The sequence below is a fragment of the Myodes glareolus genome, chromosome 13 (assembly GCF_982192425.1).
Source record: "Myodes glareolus chromosome 13, mMyoGla1.1, whole genome shotgun sequence".
NCBI classification, from domain to species: Eukaryota; Metazoa; Chordata; class Mammalia; order Rodentia; family Cricetidae; genus Myodes; species Myodes glareolus.
This window is the reverse complement of record NC_142038.1, coordinates 62,779,997-62,800,488: the sequence shown is the minus strand read 5'-3', so window position 1 is coordinate 62,800,488 and position 20,492 is coordinate 62,779,997. Positions and strand designations below refer to the sequence as shown.

Sequence of the window (20,492 nt, the reverse complement as noted above, 5' to 3'; positions counted from 1 at the left end):
AGTGACTCCTCCAAGCCAGTTTACCCGCCCACAGACCGGGGTCTCCCTGGTGCTCTTGGTTGCTTCTCCTTAGTAAGAGAATTTGCGCCTCGCGGGGATCCACGCGAAACTAAACTATTTTTCCCTCTGCTGGTGACTGCCGGGAACTGCAAACGAGCGAAGAAATGCAGAAAAGTTTGCTTCCCTGCTGGCGCTCACCTTGCGGGGTGGGGGAAGTCTTCTATCCACTACAGGCTTTGGAAATGCGCACTACTTGTAAGCGGATTATTCTGTTGTACTGTGTTTTGTTTTATATGCCACATTAAGAAAATGCAAGTCACTCTTAGAGTCATTTCTCCATTTTATTTTATCTTAAAGATTTATTTTGTTTTATATGTAGGGGCGTTCTGCCTACATGTTTGTCTGTGCACTACAAGCATGTCTGGTGACCAAGGAGCCCAGAAGAGGTCAACGGATTCCCTGAATCTGGAGTTACAGGTGCTTGTGAGCTGCTGCTCTACAAAGTGAGTTCCAGGACATTCGGGGCCACACAGAGAAACCCTGTCTCGGAAAATAAGCAAAACAAAACAAATTAAAATAAAAAACAACAAAAGAAGAAGAAGAAGAAGAAGAAGAAGAAGAAGAAGAAGAAGAAGAAGAAGAAGAAGAAGAAGAAGAAGAAGAAGAAGAAGAAGAAGAAGAAGCAGAAGCAGCAGCAGCAGCAGCAGCTAGAGTTCCCTTCTGCATTTATGGCCAGAGAACCAACGACATTTCTGGAGAAGCCATATTTTGGTTTTTGGGTTTTATCTCTTCCTGGACTCATAATGTGTGAGATAACCCTCTCAGGAAATGCTGGACCTGGTAGTGCAAAGACATGGTTTGTGGTTCCTGGAGGGAGCTGTTGACCTGAGAGCAGAGCCGTGGGAAGTGGTGGAAAGAGGAATCAGGGATTGGGAGTCAGGATCCGAGGGGGGGGAGTACACTGGGCACCTGGGCAGGTCTGTGTGGACAATCAGATCAGTTATTTTAGCAACTCTGCCACTGAGAAAACAGGTGAGAAGTCAAGCAGAGCTGCTGAGTAGGCATTTGAAGACAGGAGAGTGGTCTCAGAGAGGAAAGCGGCAGGGGAAGGACAGGATGATGGAAAGTAGAGGAGGTGTGAATCTCCCTTCTTTTCTGCCTTACAGGCTGGTGAAAGGGATCAGAGTCTGGAATCAGATGTGGTGTGGTGGCTCACACTTGTCATCTCGGGACTCAGTAGGCTGAAGCAAAAAGTAGGGTAAGATAAAGGACAGCCTGGGCGGGGCTGGAGAGATGGCTCAGTGGTTAAGAGCATTCCCTGCCCTTCCAGAGGTCCTGAGTTCAATTCCTGGCTGTTCAATTACTGGCAACCACATGGTGGCTCACAACCATCTGTAATGACGCCTGATACTCTCTTCTGGCTTGCAGACATATAGACAGAATATCGTATACATAATAAATACTAAAAAAGAAAAAGAACAACAGCCTGGGCTACAGAGTGAGGTTGAGGACACCCTGGACATACAAGGTATGTCTCTGCCTCAAGAAAGGAAAAAAAACATTTCTTTAAGATGAAGTGGCACTGCATTTATGCTCTGGGTTTGTTATGAGGATTAATAAGTTAACAATACATGTTAGCGTGTTAAGAAAAGCACCTAGCAGTCATGCTCATTACAAACTGCTCTGCATTATATTTCAGATAAGAAAAGGCCAGGGTCTATGGAAAGGCCTTAACATAACTTGCTGTTCATCTTGGAAAAAAATCAGATGTTTTACTTTACACTTAAGAAAAAAAAAATCACACTGAATATAGTTAAAGAATATGCATGCCAGGCTGGCGTGGTGGTGCTTGCCTTTAATCCCAGAACTCAGGAGGCAAGCAAATATATGAGTTGGAGGCCAGCCTGATCAATATACTGAGTTCCAGGACACCCAGAGCTATGAAGAAAGACTCTGTTTCAAAAAAAAATTAAATTAGTAAAGTGAACTCATAAAAAAAAATTGTACGTGAAATAAATCAAACTAGGGCTGGAGAAATGGCTTGGCCATTAAGGGCATTTGGTGGATCACCATTTAAGAGCACACTAATTGTTCTTGCTGAGGTCCTGGGTTTCTTTCCCAGCAACCACGTGGCAGTCCTAGCTTCAATTCCAAGGGACGGGATACCTTCTGACTTACGCAGGTACTGCACGCAAGAGATGCACATACAGACACGCAGGCAAACACCTATACACATAATATATAAATCGGAGGGAGGGAGGACAAACTAGAAGAGTAAAGAAAACCACCTGGATGGCAGTAAACTGATTAACGTTAAGTTACCCAGATCTTGACCTGATGGTTAGAAGAAGCAAAACTAGAACGAAGTCAGTGAGGTTGGTGAAACCTTGGGCTCGGGAACCTGTTCCATTCCGGGCACAAGGACTTCGCTATGGATTTTACAGGGGACCACGTCAAAACGAAATAATGAACTCCCGGCGTGAAACCGAGAAGATCGGAACTTCTAAATCGCGAGTGCGTGTTTCCGGAGGGAGTTTGAGTACGGAGGCCCACGATGGTTACACACGAAAGCTGACTTCCGGCATGGTCTTTCGTGGCGTCTCGGCGGCCGGGCGCGCTAGCTATGCGGCAGAAGCACTACCTTGAAGCGGCGGCTCGCGGCCTGGTGGAAAGCTGCCCTGGCCAGGCCCGCTACCTCCTGTAGGAGAGGGACGGAGGGCGGGCGGGCGGGCGGGCGGCCACGGTGTCCCGGCCTCACTCCTTGCTCTGTTTTGCAGCTGGGCCTACAATTCGACACACGGTAGGAGAACGCCGGCTGCGGTGGCTTCGGCCCTTGTCGCCCGGCTCTGCGCCATTCCGACATTCCAGTGATCCAAGAGAAGGCCGATCGACTTGTCTCATAGAAAAAAACGAAGTCCTAGGTTTCTCAGTTGCACGAAAAACCTAAGTTCCAAATTCTTTAATATGCCTTAACCCTTACCATTTGACACATTGGTCAGTCTTTTTTATTTTAAAATGTTTTTTGTGCTTTGCCTGCGTGTATATCAGAGCACCACGTGCGTGCCTGGTGTGGCAGGAACCAGAAGAGGGCATCGGATCCCCTGGAAGTTACAGCTGGTTGTGAGCTTCTCCGTGGGTGCTGGGAATTAAACCCTAGTCTTCTGCTAGAACGGCAAATACTCCTAACGCTCCAGTCCCTTGATCAGTTTTTATTTTAAAATTTTCTTCTAATATTCTAATTTTATTCTTAATAAGTGTGTAAATTTTGCCCTCATGTCTATACCACTTGGGAGCCTGGTGACCAGATGAGGAGGGTGAATCCCCTAGAACTGGAGTTACCGGCAAGTGTGAGCTGTGCAGAGTGGGTGCTGGGAATCGAACCTGTGTTCTCTGGAAGAGCAGCCAGCATTCTTAGCTACTGAGCCATCTCTCTAGCCCACACATTGTGTGTTTGTGTTTCCAAGAGCATGAATGTTCATAAGTCAGAGAGCGGCTTTGGGGAATACGATCTGTCCTACTAGATGGGTTCCTGGAGATGGAATTCTGTGCCTTGACCCACAGAACCATCTCAACAGCACACTGATCAGTGTTTCAGAAGTAGTTCCCACCTGTCTTCCTGACATCGACTTCTTGCTCCTGTACCTGAGTATACTTTGTTGGTTCTCCTAATCTTCCAAGATCCAAATATTGTGTCCCCAGAACTCAGTTCTTAAATGACAGTTTCTCATTCAGTCTTAGGGTTGGGTACAGTATAGTGAGACCTTCACGATTCCAGCCTAGAGATCTCCAGATTCTAGACTCATATGATCTCATTGCCTTCCTAGCTTTTTTTTTTTTTAAATGACTAGTTCTTCCCACCACAGTAAACTGATCCTGTCCTTACTTTGAAACCATTTTTTACTCCCTAACTTCTCTCCTTAGTCCTTCTTGTGTCAGCAAATCACATTGGCTTTAAGATACCTCCCCATTTTTACATCCATTGCTTCCAACCTGGTCCAGACAATTAGTGTTCCTCTCCTGGACTGTTGCTAACTGCATTCCTGAAGCCTGTTTCTAAGCCAGCCTGCCAAATAACCTCTCTGACATACTGCGTTTGTTCACTTGACTCCAGCCACACCAGACCTGCTTGCTGTTGTATTCCAGGGCTTCTCGGAATGCTTTAGCATGCCTGGAACTCTACTTACTGCCTGCTGTCATTTCTCTCTGCAAATGTCACTGATTACAGTAACAGGACCAAACTCTGATCCCCTCCCTTAGCCCCACCCCCTGGCCCAGCACTTTGCTATTGTTTGTCATCTGGTTGTCCACTGTTCACAGTACCCAAAAAATACTGGTCGTACTAATATGAAAGGAAGGAAGGAAAGAAGGGAGGGAGGAAAAACCCCTGTGCAGTGTAAGTGTGGTAAATGTATTGATAATTAAGCAACAAATGAGCAAAGTAGTAAAGGCCAGCAGCCTGCCTGTATGTTGTTGAAGGAGTAGATGGAGGGAATTAGAGAATTTTATAAAGTACATCATTGCCAGTTTGCTTTTATGAATTTTCTTACCAGGAGTTTGCTTCAAGAGACTGTATCTGTTGATATCATGGGTATATTTATCTTTTTCCCATTTATGATGCCATTTGTTTGAGGTAACAAACATGCTGACTTGTGAATTTGGTTTATGTAATTATAGAGGAAAACAGCACTTTTGAAGAAACATGTCCACACTGCTTCCAGTTGTTGGTTCTGGATAACTCTAGAGTGCGCCTCAAACCCAAGGCCAAACTGACACCCAAGATACAGAAACTCCTTAATCGAGAAGCAAGAAATTATGCACTCAGTTTTAAAGAAGCAAAGCTATTGAGAAAGTACAAAGACTCCACAAGTGTTCTGGTAAGGTTGCAGCTCTAGGACATAAAAATGTGGTTTTATTTTGTCTTCCGTCCCCTAGGTCAGAATCAGTCTGCCAGCATCTGGACTGTTAAGGGCACACACAGTGTCTCTATAACATCAGTTCACCAAGGGCACAGTTTACTTTTATTTATTTATTTATTTAGAGACAGGGTTTTCTTATGTAGCCCTAGCCGTTGTAGAACTCCCTGGCCTCAAACTCAGAGATCCGCCTGCCTCTGCCTCCTGAGTGCTGGGATTAAAGGCGTGCGCCACTACACCAGCTAGTTTATTTTTATTTTTGATAAGTGCCTGAAAACAAGTGATGAATGAGCTTACCTGTGCTCATGTCACTGTGTTTGCCAGTGTAACTCACAGGCTCTGGTACCACTTAATCCTTCCTTTGGTGACACTACCCTTGTGTTCACAATCCAGTGACAGCATGTAGTACTTGTCGACCCGGCAAAGTGTTTAGTATCAGGAATACAACAAAATTCCCTAGGACTTACAAGATGAAGCCCACCATCAGATATGTTTTATATCTTGCATGCTCTGTGTGAACATTATCAGCCTACTCAAGTACATGTAGGCACTGGATATTACTATAGCTTAGGTCTGGCCTAAGACAGGGTCTTGCTATGCAGCCAAAACTGGCCTTAAACCCACTGTGTAGCCTAGGCTGATCTCAACCTATGAGCCTTCTGCCAAAGGAAATTGTTAGAAAACATTGCTGCAACATATTTGGAAAATGTTCCTATAGGAAGTAAGTCTTCTGATGTTTTACTTTGCTGAAGTTTTAGTTAGCAATCACTAGAAAGGCTTGGGATGTTTAGCTGATTTATCTCTGTATGCAATCTTTTCCCAAAAACTGAGGCAGCAGGCCTTTATGCAAATTGCTATAGTCACACTTCTACTGCTGTGAGAAAACACCACAACCAAGGCAATTTATAAAAGAAAGTGTTTAATTAGGCTTACGGTTCCAGGACTAGACTCCATAGAGGCTGAATGAAGGAACAGCTGAGGGCTCACATCTTGATTCACAACCTTGAGGCAGAGAGAGACACTGGGCGTCACTGTCTTTTGAAACTTCAAAGCCCGCCCCCAGTAACACTTCCTCCAGCAAGGCTAACATCCTAATCCTTCCCAAACAGCTGTACCTACTGAATTTCAAGCACGTGAACCTATGGGGCTGTTCTCACTCAAACCACCACAGATCTTCATTTGCATTTTTGTCTGTTTGAAATCTAAGTACCTCAGATTTACATTCTGCTGAGACATGAGCTATGTAGAAAAGGCATTTAAGTACCAAGTAGACCATGTCTTAACAATACATCTACTGGGGCTGGAGAGATGGCTCAGCAGCTAAAAGCATGTGCTGCTTGTTTAGTTCCCAACAGCCATGCCTATAATCAACATAACCTTTTATACCATCTTGGCCTCTTCATGGGACCAGTCATGTACATGGTGCACATATATTCGTATGGGCAAACATCCATATATATAAAACAAAAATAAATATTAAATCTGAACCTATAAGAGTTAACTTCTAGAAGCAATGATGGAAACCGAAAGGTTTTTATAGTCATACCAACATTTACAGAATCACTATGGATCTTAAGGCACTACTTAAAATGTCAGCGATCTGCCATGTTATATTGGGGGAAAAAAATCTAAAATATACCCTAAAGGAGATAGTCAGTCTTTACTGCTGTTACAAAGACTAGCCAGATGTTAGTGTCTGGTCTCCAATGCCCAGTTCCCACACAAACCAGCTTCATGTTGAAGAAGTACAGCTTATTTAAAATTATCTTATTTTGAGATGTACCATTTCCCCGTTCCCTTTCCTCCTTCCATACCTCCCATGTACCCTATTGCTCTTTCAAATTCATGGCCTCTTTTTTTGTTTGTTACATGCATATATGTATATTATGGACATATATATTCCTAAATAGAACCTGCTCAGTCTGTATAAGGCTATGTGTATGTACATTTTCAAGGCTGGGCATTTAGTATTAGATAGCCAGTTGGTGTGCTCTTCCCTGGAGAAGACTATTCCTCCTGCTTTCCACATTTCTTAGTTGCCTATAGGTCTTTGTATAGCATTTTAAATATAAATATTTAGCCAATACCCTCTTATTAGCAATTCTGTTGTTTTTAATTTGTCTTGTCAGATTCCTCCTGGTAGACTGGGGGTAGCCTCTGTGCTAACTTGCTTCTGTCATACTGACAGAGAACCTGAGGATACCAGTGGTTTACTGAGTTACATTACCAGAGAACTCATGGCATCAACTTCTTTTTGTGGTAGCTGGTTACCTGTAGAACATGCAACAGAACAGTGAAACACTATGGCAAAAGTAGAAGCTTCCTGTCAGCGCTGAAGAGCAACGCTGCCACTGCTACAAACAAAGTCAACCTGAAAACACCAAAGAGAAATACCCCAGGCTCCACACACCCAAGTCATAAGATGTCTGATTCCAAAGGCAAAAGCCCCTCGACTTTCAGGTACCTTAATTCCTTAATTTGTAAGGTGCTATGAAGTATGAAATATAACTTAATGTGCACTCTTGAGTACTCCGTGTGTTACAGGCCTTGGCAAATTTTCTTTTTTTTCTTTTTTGGTTTTTCGAGACAGGGTTTCTCTATGTTGCTTTGGAACCTGTCTTGGAATTCACTTTGTAGACCACGCTGACCTTGAACTCACAGAGATCCACCTTCCTCTGCCTCCCAAGTGCTGGGATTAAAGGCGTGTGCCAACACTGCCTAGCTCTTTTTTTTTTTTTGGTTTAACCTTAGTCTCTGTTACCAGTTTCTACCTGTTCTTTCCTGCTGCTGCTGTCCTGGGCGAGGTGAGGTCCTCAGTGACTTTTTGTGAGGATTACGGCAGTGATCTCCTGATGAAGACCTGGCTGACATGCAGCTCTGTCAGCAGCATTTAACCGTGACTCTGTGGCACGGGTCAAATATGTGATCATGGCTTCCCAGGCCGGCTCCTGCCAGCCCATTGTGTCCTTGGCTTACTCCGTGCCACCAAACCTGAAGCCCTCACACGTCTCCAAACTGTACCACTTTCCTTTGTCACAAATGCTTGTTGGACTCTAACTGAATAGAGATCTGCCAGAGATGGCGAGTTTTCATTTTAGGACTCCTCAGTACTCTGTCACTGTGTACTCATACATGCAACTCCAAAGATACTGTGGGAAGAATTTAGAGTATTTTCTTACAAAAAAACCTGAAATATCTTGAGCATAAACAACAAAATCTAGCAAGTACTGAGTTATTTGTGTTCAATGTTTGACATTTCTATTGAGTTTGAAGTTTATGATACTGAGTCAAGTCCACTTTTATGTATATTATTGATTTTAGTCAGTATTTGTGTAAGAATTCAACAGAAAATGTCACTTTTGTATAAATAGGGATAAAAGAAAATGTGGCATATTTAAAACAATTTGATTGTATCTGGGGTACTGGGGACAGGGGTCAGTTGGTAGTCAGTGAGCACAAAGACCTGAGCTCAGATCCCCAGCACCCACACGAAGACTCATACTAGATGGTGAATGGCTTCTTCTGTGGATGTCTGTGGAGTGTGCCATATGCACCTGGCACTACCTAAAAGTACCAGAATATGGACCTACTAGGCTGGTGCCTGTCTGTGGCACTGCCATTCTAATGGGGAGACATGGTGGAATGGTGCCTCCCAAGCCTTTCACTGTTGGGGAATGGCGTGGTCTTCAGTTGTAAGGAGAGAATGTTTTAAAGTTCTCACTTAGAATTGTCATGAATCCTGCAGTCAGGTGTAAAGAGAGCTCAGCCTGATAACATTACCTCCCAGTTTATCTTTCTAGAACCATCCAGTGCGCCTAAATGGTGTCAGAATCTGATATTCTAAGAGGTTTTCATTGTTGTTAATGAGAATTACTATGATGAGGACAGCCAGTGCCCATAGAGAGCTGAAATTCATGTGGTTTGCCAAGTAGAAGATGCTGGGAGGAATTCTCTACAGAACGTTTGTCCTTTGGCAATGTGTTAACAGTAGTCATTCTCTCGTTTCAGAACACCCGCATCTGGGCAGTCAACACCTGTTTGCTCCTCAAGGAGTGGGAGCAAAAGAAAGAAACACTTCTCTCAACTAAAAGTGCTGCTTAGTCAGAGTGCATCTGAGAGGAACCCAAAGCTGGACTTCAGGCACTTCTTATCTTCTCTGTGAGGAGAACGCCTTTGAAAAGGACTGCCTAGTGCAGGTTCTGAGCTTTTGTCTTCACTTAAATATTTGAGCACATGGAAACTCGGTCCAAAACCAAGCTCTTGGCATCCTTTGGTGCTTATGCAGAAAATGCCTCATCAAATCAAGTGACTGGGACTTCCCTGGGTAAATGTGAAGATCAAATACAAAAGACCAGACCAGAGAGATGCCAGTTGTTTTCTGGCATGCACATGAGTACCCCCCCCCCCCCCCATACAAAGAGTCAATGTAATAAAGGGTTGGGGTTTAAGAAACTATGACAGTTCTTACAATAAAGGTATAGTGGATTTTGAATGGTAGCATTTATTTCATTTTTAACAGTTTTTATTGTCATTTATTTCAGAAGGAAACAAAGATCTTTCAACATAAAATACAAATGACGATTTCTTTCAGCAGCATACAAAAAAAAAGCCTGTATTTTAAAAAATATTTTCAAAATTTAGGCCAGGCAGTGGTGGCGCACGCCTTTAATCCCAGCACTCAGGAAACAGAGGTAGGCTGATAATCTGTTAGTTTGAGGCCAGCCTGGTCTACAAGAGCTAGTTCCAGGGCAGGCTTCAAAGCTACAGAGAAACCCTGTTTTGAAAAAACAAAAAATTAAAAAAAAAAAAATCAAAACTTTTAGTGTAATGTAGTATGGTATCATAAATATGGTCTAAATCCACACGGTACACAGTGTGACAAAGTCAGAAATTAAAGCAAAAAAAAAAGCATAATATTTTAAACAAATGATGTCTGATGAATATCTACAGCTTTATAAGAAACTAAAGTCTCTGAAATGACAGATAACAAGCACTGGAATATTCAGGTCATTAACTGCCAAAAATAGACCTCATAAATGTTTTATTTTGCATATGGCCGAGTAACATCTAAAATTGCATGCCTACCACACTGGTTTATTTGAAAAAGTGATTACTTCACTGACTATAAAGACATTAAAAATATTCCAAGAGGGCTGGAAGGATGACCAGGAAGTAGAAGCACTTACCGCCAGACGATGGCCTGAGTTTAATCCCTAGGACCCACATGGTGGAAGGGGAGGGCCAACTACTACAAGTGGTATGTGTATAACCACAGGAAAAGTAGAGAGACAGTGCTGTGATAAGAGCACTTACTGCCCTTGCAGAGGGCCCAGGTTTGCCAGCACCTATATGGTGCCTCACAACCATCCAGAACTCCAGTTCCAGGAGATCAGGTGCCCTCTTTTGATCCCCCTGGGCATTAGGCATGCACTTAGTACACGGACATACAAACAAGCAAACACTAATACGTAAATACATCTAAAAAATCCATAATGAAAATTCTTTCCTAAATTGTAAGACATTCCTCTAAATACTGTTATTAAGTGGTATGCTTTAAAGTGTGTATTACTTAAAGACCTTGTTTTATGCTACTGATTTAAAATTTTACTGTTCTATCCCATTAATGGGCATAAAAGGAAGCAAAGAGGCAGGGGCTGACAACTGTTGTCTGTCTTCCTCAATGCTAGTAAAGACATTTAAACTAGCTCCTCAAACAAAGAAAGCTAAACATTTGTTGCTATCTTGGGCGTCTATGCCAATAGACAGGTACATGACGAACTGGCCGGGAAGCTCACCCGAGGCCCTACAACACTCAAATACCAGCTCAAAACCAGATGAAAAGTGTTAACTGCAGCTCAGGTCTGAAAACCACAGCCAAAGCTCCACTCCCCTATTTATGGCAGTATAGTGAATACAATGAGATTACACAATAGCACTGGGAGTGATTTAACAGCTTGGTCTCAGAAAGAATTTGCTGGACATGGTGGTGCATACCTATAATCCCAGAACTCAGGAAGGCTGTGAGTTCAAGGCCAGCCTGAACAATATAGTGAGACTCTGTGACAACAAGCAATAGTAAAAAAAGACATTATTATTTGGGGAAAGCCATATATTAATATATGACTTTTAAATTCCTCCTTCAACTTGTACTTCCATAAGTAAGGTAAAGTTTTATCTGGTGAACAAAGAAACTGAGATATTGCTTGGTGGCAGAGTGAGTGACTACTATCATGGGCAAGGTACTGGGTTCTGTTCTCAATAGCACACACACAGGAAGACAGAATTAACTGAATAGAGCAGTATTTCTAGCTATATCTGGATTAGCTAATGGTTCTGAATCACAATTATTTAAATTAACTCAAAATTCAAGTTTTGTGTTTTTCCATGAAGCACAACTCAAATGTGGTAATTCTAAAGTTTGTTACATAGCCCACTTTACCAAGAGATTAGGAGCACTGGCGGATGCTTAAGATAGGATGTCCAGGGGCTGGAGAGATGGCTCAACGATTAAGAGGTTACTGGTCTTGCAGAGGACCTGCGTTGTGTTCCAAACACCAACTTCAGACAATTCACACTGCCTATAACTCCAGCTTTAGGGGCATTAAAAACCCCTGACCTGCAGGTACATGTACATATCTGTACGCACACACATACACACATATAAAAGAACAAAATGTTCTTTAAAAAATGTTTTTTAAAAATTTTAATTATCTAGGAATTTTTTAAGAGGTGCATACACCTAATCTTGGATATTGTAAACCTGGGCCCAATAGTTTGCACTAAGAACAAGTTCTTGGCCAAGGCTAATGATTCTGATCTAATATGCCCCTAGCTTAGAAAAATAAAATTCTGAAAATTGTTATTATTCCATTCCCACTTGCTTTTAGACATTTGAAGACATAAGAGCAGCTGAGTAGTAATCTGTGTGCCTCAAAAACTCCATCAAACATCACTTGAAATCATCTCCATCAGCAGTTCACTCTAGCTGCCGTGCTAGTACACACCTATAATCCCACAATAGACAGACAGACAGATAGATGGATGGATGATAGATACATAAATTCTTTAATACATTCATTCATTCATATTTTGGTTTTTCAATAGGTTTTTCCTCTATGTAACAGTCTTAGCTGTCCTGGAACTAGCTCTTGTAGACCAGGCTGGCCTCAAACTCAGAGATCTGCCTACTTCTGCCTCCAAGTGCTGGGATTAAAGGCATGCACCACCACCGCCTGGCAAATAAAATTTTAAAGTTGATTTTCAGCTTTCCTAACCTGGGAGGGAGTAAAGGACTGGGGACAGTCTCATGTAATCTAAGATTTAAAGGTGGGGATTGTTAGGAAATAAACAGAGCAAGTCCAGCAATCGATATTAGAATAGAGAAGCCAGAAGAAGAAACAGTGAATAGACAAAGGGAACAATGAAGGAAAGAGACAAGACAGGTCTGGCTGGAAACAGAATGAACAGGTTAAGAAGTGCAATCAAGGACAGTCCAAATCAATGTGAGCACCGAGCAGGCTGAGGCAGCGAGACCCTATCCCCAGGCCAGCTTAGGTGTCTGTGAGACAGCCTAGCAAACAAACAAAACCAAACCAAAGGGAAAAAGAACAGGGCAAGGCAGAGCTGGTTCGGTGAACTGCAGGTTAGATATTAATATTAACAATAATAAAATGTGAAGGAGAACTGGGAAGGTGCAGAGTTGTCATGCAAACCCTTGGGGTCCCTTACATGTACACCGGGCCTGACTCTTTGCAGTCTCTGGCATGGGATTCTGAGGCAGAACATGTGGCTATGGATTCTGTAGTTTATAAAACCTACATTCTACTCGAGTAATGCGAACAGGAAGCACATGAATTCAGATGAAGTGGCCAAGTGCCATGTAAGAATGGGGGAAAGGGCACTAGCCAGAGGACCGTATTTCCCCAACTTTCCAGAGTGCAAAAATAGGACAGTTTGACCTTTTCTAGTAACTTCAACTAAGTCGTGTGTGTGAGTGGTATGTGTGTTATGTCAGAGATCTAACCAGGGCCGTAGTCTTACTTACAAGCCTTCTACAATTGAACCACATTCCCAGCCACAGCCGAGGCTTATCAAAACTCTTGTCAACACAGATTTCTAGTATTTCCCAATTTTACATTAAATCCAAAGCATGAAAACGAGTGGTATAACTACCACTACAGCACACACCTAGCATCAGGGGCCCTGATTGTGATCCCTAGCACCACAAACGTTAACTCAGGAGTCCCAGGAAGCCTATACTCCAGGAAGTCCACCTGAGAGCACTGTGCTAGTGCTGGCATGTATCAAATGGCTCTTCCCTGCCCCAAAAGGAGCCAACTATGTGATGAACTGTAAAGACTGTACTTCATAATTACCCATAATTCCTAAACTATTTTCGTGTGTGTGTATGCATGGTACATGTGCCCAAGCTGAGGCTAGAACAGGACACTGGTTTCTTTCTCTGTTGCTCTCTGTGTCTTGAGATAGGGTCTCTCACTAAACCTGAAGCTATTCTGGCTATCCTAGCCGGCCAGGGAGCTCCTGGAATCTGCCTGTCTCCACCCCAGGACTGGCACTTGTAACCATGCCCAGCTTTTTATTCAGGCACTGGGAAACCAAACTTAGGTCCTCATGTTTATACTGCAATGGCTCTTACCCACTGAGCTATTTCCCCAACCCCTGCTTAAATATTTGAGATAAGATTTTGGCACTCAGCCATCTGCAACTTAACAAATGACGTAGTAATACTGATAGTCCTACAAGTCTGGACTACTGACCAAGTACAGAGACCCCTTTTTATAGTTTCTGCTTCACTGACACTTCCAGGACTTTGCCAACTCCCTCCCTTTAGCTCCAAGCCTTTCTGTCCTTTATGCAATCAACTGGATTCACCAAAACAAAACAAAACAAAACAAAAAAACCAAAAAAAGGAAAAGAAAAAAAAGAAATCACACGCACAAAAACTCTTCAAAAAGAACATAAAACTTTATTAGTATCTTATACTGTCATCAGATACAGCTAAAGGGTTTGTAAAAGACAGGGAGAATCCTCTTCCCATGTGCCCCTGTCACCTCAGACTGACTGTAGATGGCAACAAAAGCTCTGTATAACCACATCCATTAAGTGACACATGTTCCCTTTCTGTACAGGAGAGCCGAGTCCACACTGTTAGCAACTTTGTAGAGCACACCTGGGAAGCACGGCTCATCTTTAGGACTAACTCCTACCAGATGGTAAAGTAGGGTTTTGTGTTACTTCACATCCCGTCCATCAGAGTGGGAATTCAGGAAGGCCTCGTGCCTCCCAGTCACTGTCCTTGTCCTCTCCAGACTCCTCAGACCAGTCCAGGAACACACACCGTGACACTGCTCACGTGACAGTGACAGCGGACCAACCACATTCTTTGAACTCTGAAAATCATGATGGCTGGATCATCCTAGCTTTTGTTGATTCTAAGGGATTTCTTAAAGATTAGCTCTGATTCAGAATGCTGCGGAGCACTATCACACACCTGCAGGGGTGGCTTTCCTCAGGGAAGGCTGGCGCAGAGCACAGCTCCTTTCCAGGCTCCCAGCTCCCCCTGTGGTTCTTTTACTTACTGTAGTGTTGCAGGAGCAGAGAGGCACCAGGAATCTGTTCAAACTGCCACTGCAGACAGCTCTCTGCACTGTTTGTGGAGAAAAGAGGAGGGTGTCCATTCACAGCACAGGGCCTTGCTGTAAATGTGACTCACTTTGCCCTGAGGGCCAGGCCAGGCTCTCACACCTTAGATGCATGGTAGAGAAAATGTGCATGATTTAGAGTTCGGTATTTTGTACCCTCACCTAAACCTGTTTGTTTGTCTGTCTTCCTTCCTTCCTTTTTCTTTTAAGGCAGGGTCTCACCATGAAACTAATGGCACGAATCTCACTACAGAGAGCTCTGTAGAACAAACAGGCTGGCCTTAAACTCACAGAGATCCTACTTCTATTAAAGGTGTGCACCACCACACCCAGCTTAGACTATCTCCTAAGGCTTACCATGTTAACTACTGTAAGGCTGGAAAACTTACTTCTAGAACATACTGTACAGTTTGTGGGACTCAGGTTTTAAGTACTAGCATTTATCACAGATCTCATCAAGCTCTTTAAAAAAATAATACATTTTATCATAAATATTTAGATCAGATACTGGCATCAAAAGAGTATCTAAGTCTGTCTTCATGGTGAAAATATTTCAGCAAACTTCTAAAAGATTTTGTATCTTCCCAAGAGTACACCGTTTATAAATTAGTTTTAAATGGAAAAAAGTATCTACTTTAGATGGATAAATCACCATGTCAGCAAATCATAAATAAGTTCAAGATACTGAAAATAAGTTAACACACAAAACTTCTGCTTCCAAAAACATCAAAAACAACAAAAACTAACTTACTTGGCATACTTTCAAAACAGGCATAACCAGGGTGTGAAATGTGCATCTGTCCACCCTCCTTTGCTGAATCTTTTCTTCGATCCCTACACCTAGGGAAAAGACAGCAGCACTGGCAGACACCCTACTGTCAGGGCAGAGTCTGGCTGCCACACACAAACCCCTTCCTGTGACAGACAAACGCTGCTCAGGATGTGCCATGAGCCACTCCTCAGCCACAGCACAGGTTAAGTACATCTGTGGTCAAGTGGATTTGGCTCCCAGCTGAGCTTCAGTGGTGTGCACAGGGAACCTGCTATAGCTTCTATAAGGAAATGTGTCCTAACTCCCAAAAGCTGTCTAAAGCACTGGAAGCTAGGATGTGCAGGGGATGGATGATGCTATCTATACACAGAACTGCTTGGAGAGAGGTCAGATTGTTAAAAGCACTGTTTCCCAACCTACTGACTCTATTGAAGATAAATTACCTGTCACCCTTCACATGTAATTCAACTATAATCTCTTAATACTGAGAAAGAAACAGTGAAGCCATTCAGAGTAGCAAGATATAATTGGCCCGTGAAACTTAAAAGGTGTTCTATTAACTAACTAGTTTGACTCTGATTACAATGAGAAATGCAAAGCAATGAAGGAGAAAAACAGTCCCCTCTCATTATCAAATACAAACCTACAGGTTCACAATGTAACTTAAAAGAAAGTTGGAGAGCATGCACCTGCTCTAACACACCAGGACCGAGTAAAGGTACATTTGTTTTATATGTACATCTGTAAACATACAAGTATAAAATTCACCAGATCTACCCTGTAGTAGCATTGCTTAATTCCCAAATATATAGTTATTCAAAAACTTTAAGGAAATAAAATGTTTCAGGCTGCTTAACTGAGTATTATGGATACTGAGTTCTTGAGCTACTTAAGCTAAATGCTATTTTACATTATATGGACGAGGGAATAAGCATGTCACTTTCTGATGTCTCCTTTACTCCCCACAGCTGGTGTTTTGTTAAAGGGACCAATGACACATGATGACCGACCTGAGAGAAGCGGTCAGCTGTACTCTTGATAGGACGTCAAAACTTACATCGTCCTCAAAGCACTGAATGCACTTAGCTCTACAGTAATCAAGGGAGTCTACTGAGCAGGCCTTTATCCTGGGCTGGCCTTCGGGGTGGAGTTACTGCAGTGCTATGGAAAAAACGCTCCATAGGCTGTAATCTGACCCTCCATGTGGCACCCATGTCTAGGGTTAAGTTACTGACCTCTAGGAAATAAAAAATTCAAAGGCATGAGGACACAGAGAACCAATATTTGGGTGGTAAAAAGGGTAAAGGTGAGGTTGAAACATTTAGTCTCTATAATCAAGTCCTAACAATACCATAATACAGTCTCACATCAGCTCTTGATCAGTTCTTCTCTTAGGAATTAGATAGTGTACAGTGATTAGATACTGAAAAAAAAAATAAAGAAAAACAATTGAAAATACATGAAGAAACAGAAACATGGAATTTCTCACAAGGCCTCAAAAAAACATCAAAAAACAAAACTTACAAAAAGATCTTTTGAAAATAAGTACTATTTTAGGCTCATTAATACACAGAAATCACTTGGTTTTAACTAAGTCATGTTAACTCACTAATAAAAGAGTAAACAAACCAACATTTAAACCATTTTATAATTCCTTGTCATTTCTTGTACCATTCTCTGAAAACATACAAAAATAACTCTGCAGGACTATTCACCTAACCTGTCTCCACGTCTGGCAAAGTCCTGGCCTTGGAAGAGACTGGCCATCAATCTTCACTGTAGATGTCCCCAGCAAAGGGCAGGTGCACGTGACTGCCAGTGACATTGGGCAGGCGAGATAAGTCTGGCAGGCTCTGGATCCGGGCTCTGAGTTCTTTGCGAACCAGGGAAACTCTGGCTAACTTGCGCTTATATTCCTGTAACAACAAACCACTCTTGTTAGCTTTCATGACGTAAAAGCAATCTAGTTTTCTACTGATCTCTGCAGAGAGTGTATTATTCAGTTAATGCCAAATAAAAGAACATTCCACTGTGAGTTTTAGTCAAAAAGACTACAGAGGCAATAAAGGGGTTGAATAAAAGTGTATTAAATCCATGCATGAAAACAACATAATGAAACACACTACTATGTATCAAAAAATTATGTTTTCTTAAATTGAAACTTCAAATTCTTTTCTGTGACTGCTGGTAATAAACTACTGCAGCATTATCAGTAAACTGGGACTTTGTCTCCAATACAAACCAGCTGCTTCATAATACATTATAGTTCTACTGGTGATGGTTCCATGTAACCACAGCTGACCATGGTCCACTGTGTAGCTGAGGATGACCCGCTGTCTCCACCTCCTGAGTGCTGGGATGACAGCATGCACCAGCACATTCAGGTTCTGTGCTGCTGGAGAAGAACTCAGGCTCTGTGTACACTAGGCAAGCACTCTACCAATGGAGCTACAATCCAGCCCCAGCATCTTTTCTTACTATCTCCATTTATTACTGCTTTAAAATTAAAATTAAGGTCATGACTACACTCCCACTGTTACTAATAAGTGACACATTATTATACACTCTGAAATTCTGATAGCCGCACTTGAATGCAACTTGAAGTAATGATACACATTTTCTTCTATATATTTTAAAACATTTAACTTCAAATGGGTTACACAGCTCACCAAACTGGGCACCAGAAAACAGGTTTAAAAAGGCTAGCAACCAGTACCCCAAGGAATGAGAGACTAGAGGTCAATGAAGATCATTTGGTTTAGCAGAAGAGATCACTGTCTGTGGCAGGTATTTCTCATTCTAAATGAAGGTTTGACATCCTCAGTTAAATTCCCCAGGATATCACATGGAAATTTCCACATTCCTTTAGCCAACAAAGGCCTGAAGTGAGAACAAAACAGTAAGCATCAGAACCCCTCTTCAGTGTATCTCAGTGCTAGCTGCACACCTCATTCTCCTTAGGGATTTCTAAGAACCCACTTGACTTGTAAAAGAAAACTATTGGGCCCACTACACATCAGTATCTCCGAATATCTGAAAAGGGGTCTAGATCATATGAATTTTGTAAAAGCTTCCCAAATGATGCTAGCAGCCAAAATTGTGAGCCACTTGCCTACATTTCTGATGCCTAAAATATTGTAGTCTTGGTACTTCTAAGTTTCCTCTGTAGAAGTAGAATTACCAGGCAGGGCAGCGGGTTTGTCAGATTACTATGACCCACAGCACTTAGGAAATGGGGTGGGGGTGTCTAAGAGAACTAGGCACATTAGCTGCAAAGCACCAGATAGCTACAGACATCACAGGTAACAACATTCTTGCCTTTCCAACCAATTATGATGCCAAGCTGCACTAACAGGCATTTCAAGGGCCCTACAGTCCAAGGACTAACTCTTTACTTGCCAAGGACACAGTCTTAGAATACCAAAGGTACATATCACTATGGCAGCTGAGTGGTATACACAAAACATTTAGAAGCAGGGGAATAGATTTCTAACTACATACTTCTAAACATCAATTTTGGAGGGGGTTAACGGTGTACCTCACTGGTAGAGTGCTTGCTTAGCATGCAAAGCCCTGGGTTCACTCATCAGTAACAGGTCAAACATTGTATTTGAAAGAGGGAAAGGCACAATGAACTACCAGAACATCTTGCTGTTTCTTTGATAATTTCACTGTGTAGCCTAGGCTCCAACCCCCAGAGTGACCTTAACCAAAGAAAAACAACCTGAATCCTTTTTTCTACAAATTCTACTCTTTTCCATTTTATCTTATTTTACCGATTGGATAGCTGTTTTTTGTTGTTGGTTTTTAGATTTATTTATTAAGCATACAGTGGTCTGCCTGCATGTATGCTTGCAGGCCATAAGAGGGCACTAGATCTCATTTCAGGTGGTTGTGAACCACCATGTGGCTGCTGGGAATTGAACTCAGGACCTTTGGAAGAGCAGGCAGTGCTCTTAATCACTGAGCCATCTCTCCAGCCCTGGATAGCTGGTTTTAAATATTGAAGTACACTCAGGTACAGTGGAATCTTTAGTCCCTGCACCCAAGTAGGGGTAGCAGGTGAGCTCTGTGAATTTAAGACCTAATGTACACAGAGAGTTCTAGGCCAGCCAGAGTGACAGCAGGAGCCTTCATCTTGCCATGTTGTACCACTGAGTTAAAGTTCAGATTTAAAGTTTCTATCATGCTGAAGGCCTGGGCTCACACCTGTCCCTTAGATGATGTGATCAGCCTTAACTAGATCTCTGCAGCCAATGCCTACTATATACTGGATATCCCAGACCTCATAAACTCTATCTTGATCAAATACAGCCACCAATACTGCCTACTCCAGTCTCCACGGATTTCCTATGCACTGTGCTCACTTTTCAAAGCTCATTTGTTCTAACTCTAAATAGTACTGGATTGTTTCCAAGCTCCACACTTGTACTGGAGAGGAGTTTTCCTGAGTCAACTTTTCTTATGGTAGAAAGCAGAGCAATGGGTCATGAAGCCAGGAGACTTGAGATAAATCGTTGCCACCCTAATCTTCTACCTGATTATCCAAGTCCCCATGTTCTCTTTAGAAAATAAGGGCATCTGTCTTACAGATCCATGATGCTTAAAGAACCTTGAACTTTCAAATCAGGAAGTGCTATGTGATTAACATTCTGTGGTAGCATCTGAATTAGCTCAAAACAAGCAACTAGATTCACAGGAGTTCTCAGTCTCCCTAACGCTGGACACTTTAATAGTTCCTCTTGCTGTGGTGACTCCCAACCATAAAATTATTTTCATTGCTACCTCATTACTATACTTTCGCTATTATGAATTTTAATGTAAATATGCTTTCCAGTGGTCTTAGGTGACCCCCAGGCCGAGAAGCACTGAGCTAGAATAAATTTCCCAGACTGGGTGTGGTCACGCACACTATAATCCCAGCACTTAGATGGCACAGGCAAAGCAGCCTAAAATTCAAAACTAGCCTGGTCTATACAGTAGTACCAGGCCAGCCTGGGCTACAGAGTTCTGGAGACCCTTTCTTAAGAGGTGAGGAAAAAATGTTATTTTAGGTCTCATACAGCTGTTCTAAAACTCTTACTGTTTAAAGTGTTTCTTGTTCTTGTTTTCCCATACAGGGTTTCTCTGTGTAGCCTTGGTTGT

General features: G+C 42.4%; 2 protein-coding genes across 3 annotated transcripts in view; one reads left to right on the top strand and one right to left on the bottom strand.

Annotated features, from left to right (window-relative positions):
* The first annotated feature begins 2,550 nt into the window (after positions 1–2,550).
* Rmp24 (ribonuclease MRP subunit p24) lies at positions 2,551–9,405 on the top strand. Its single transcript, XM_048442611.3, has 5 exons — positions 2,551–2,700; positions 2,778–2,800; positions 4,675–4,874; positions 7,177–7,373; positions 8,922–9,405. Exons 1-5 carry the CDS (start codon positions 2,624–2,626, stop codon positions 9,073–9,075), a joined length of 651 nt encoding a protein of 216 aa, XP_048298568.3. The 5' UTR covers positions 2,551–2,623; the 3' UTR covers positions 9,076–9,405.
* Positions 9,406–13,879: 4,474 nt separating this feature from the next.
* The window catches only part of Rprd1a (regulation of nuclear pre-mRNA domain containing 1A), a 47,231-nt gene continuing 40,618 nt past the window's right edge, over positions 13,880–20,492 (bottom strand). Inside the window, exons 7-8 of one of the 2 annotated variants that reach the window (XM_048442609.3) lie at positions 17,068–17,263; positions 13,880–16,770 (exon numbers count right to left, since the gene is read on the bottom strand). In XM_048442609.3, coding sequence (XP_048298566.1) covers positions 17,114–17,263 — 150 coding nt within the window. In that variant the 3' untranslated portion in view covers positions 13,880–16,770; positions 17,068–17,113. Of the gene's footprint in view, positions 17,264–20,492 lie in introns of both variants that reach the window. The other variant, XM_085700042.2, reaches the window with a different exon arrangement.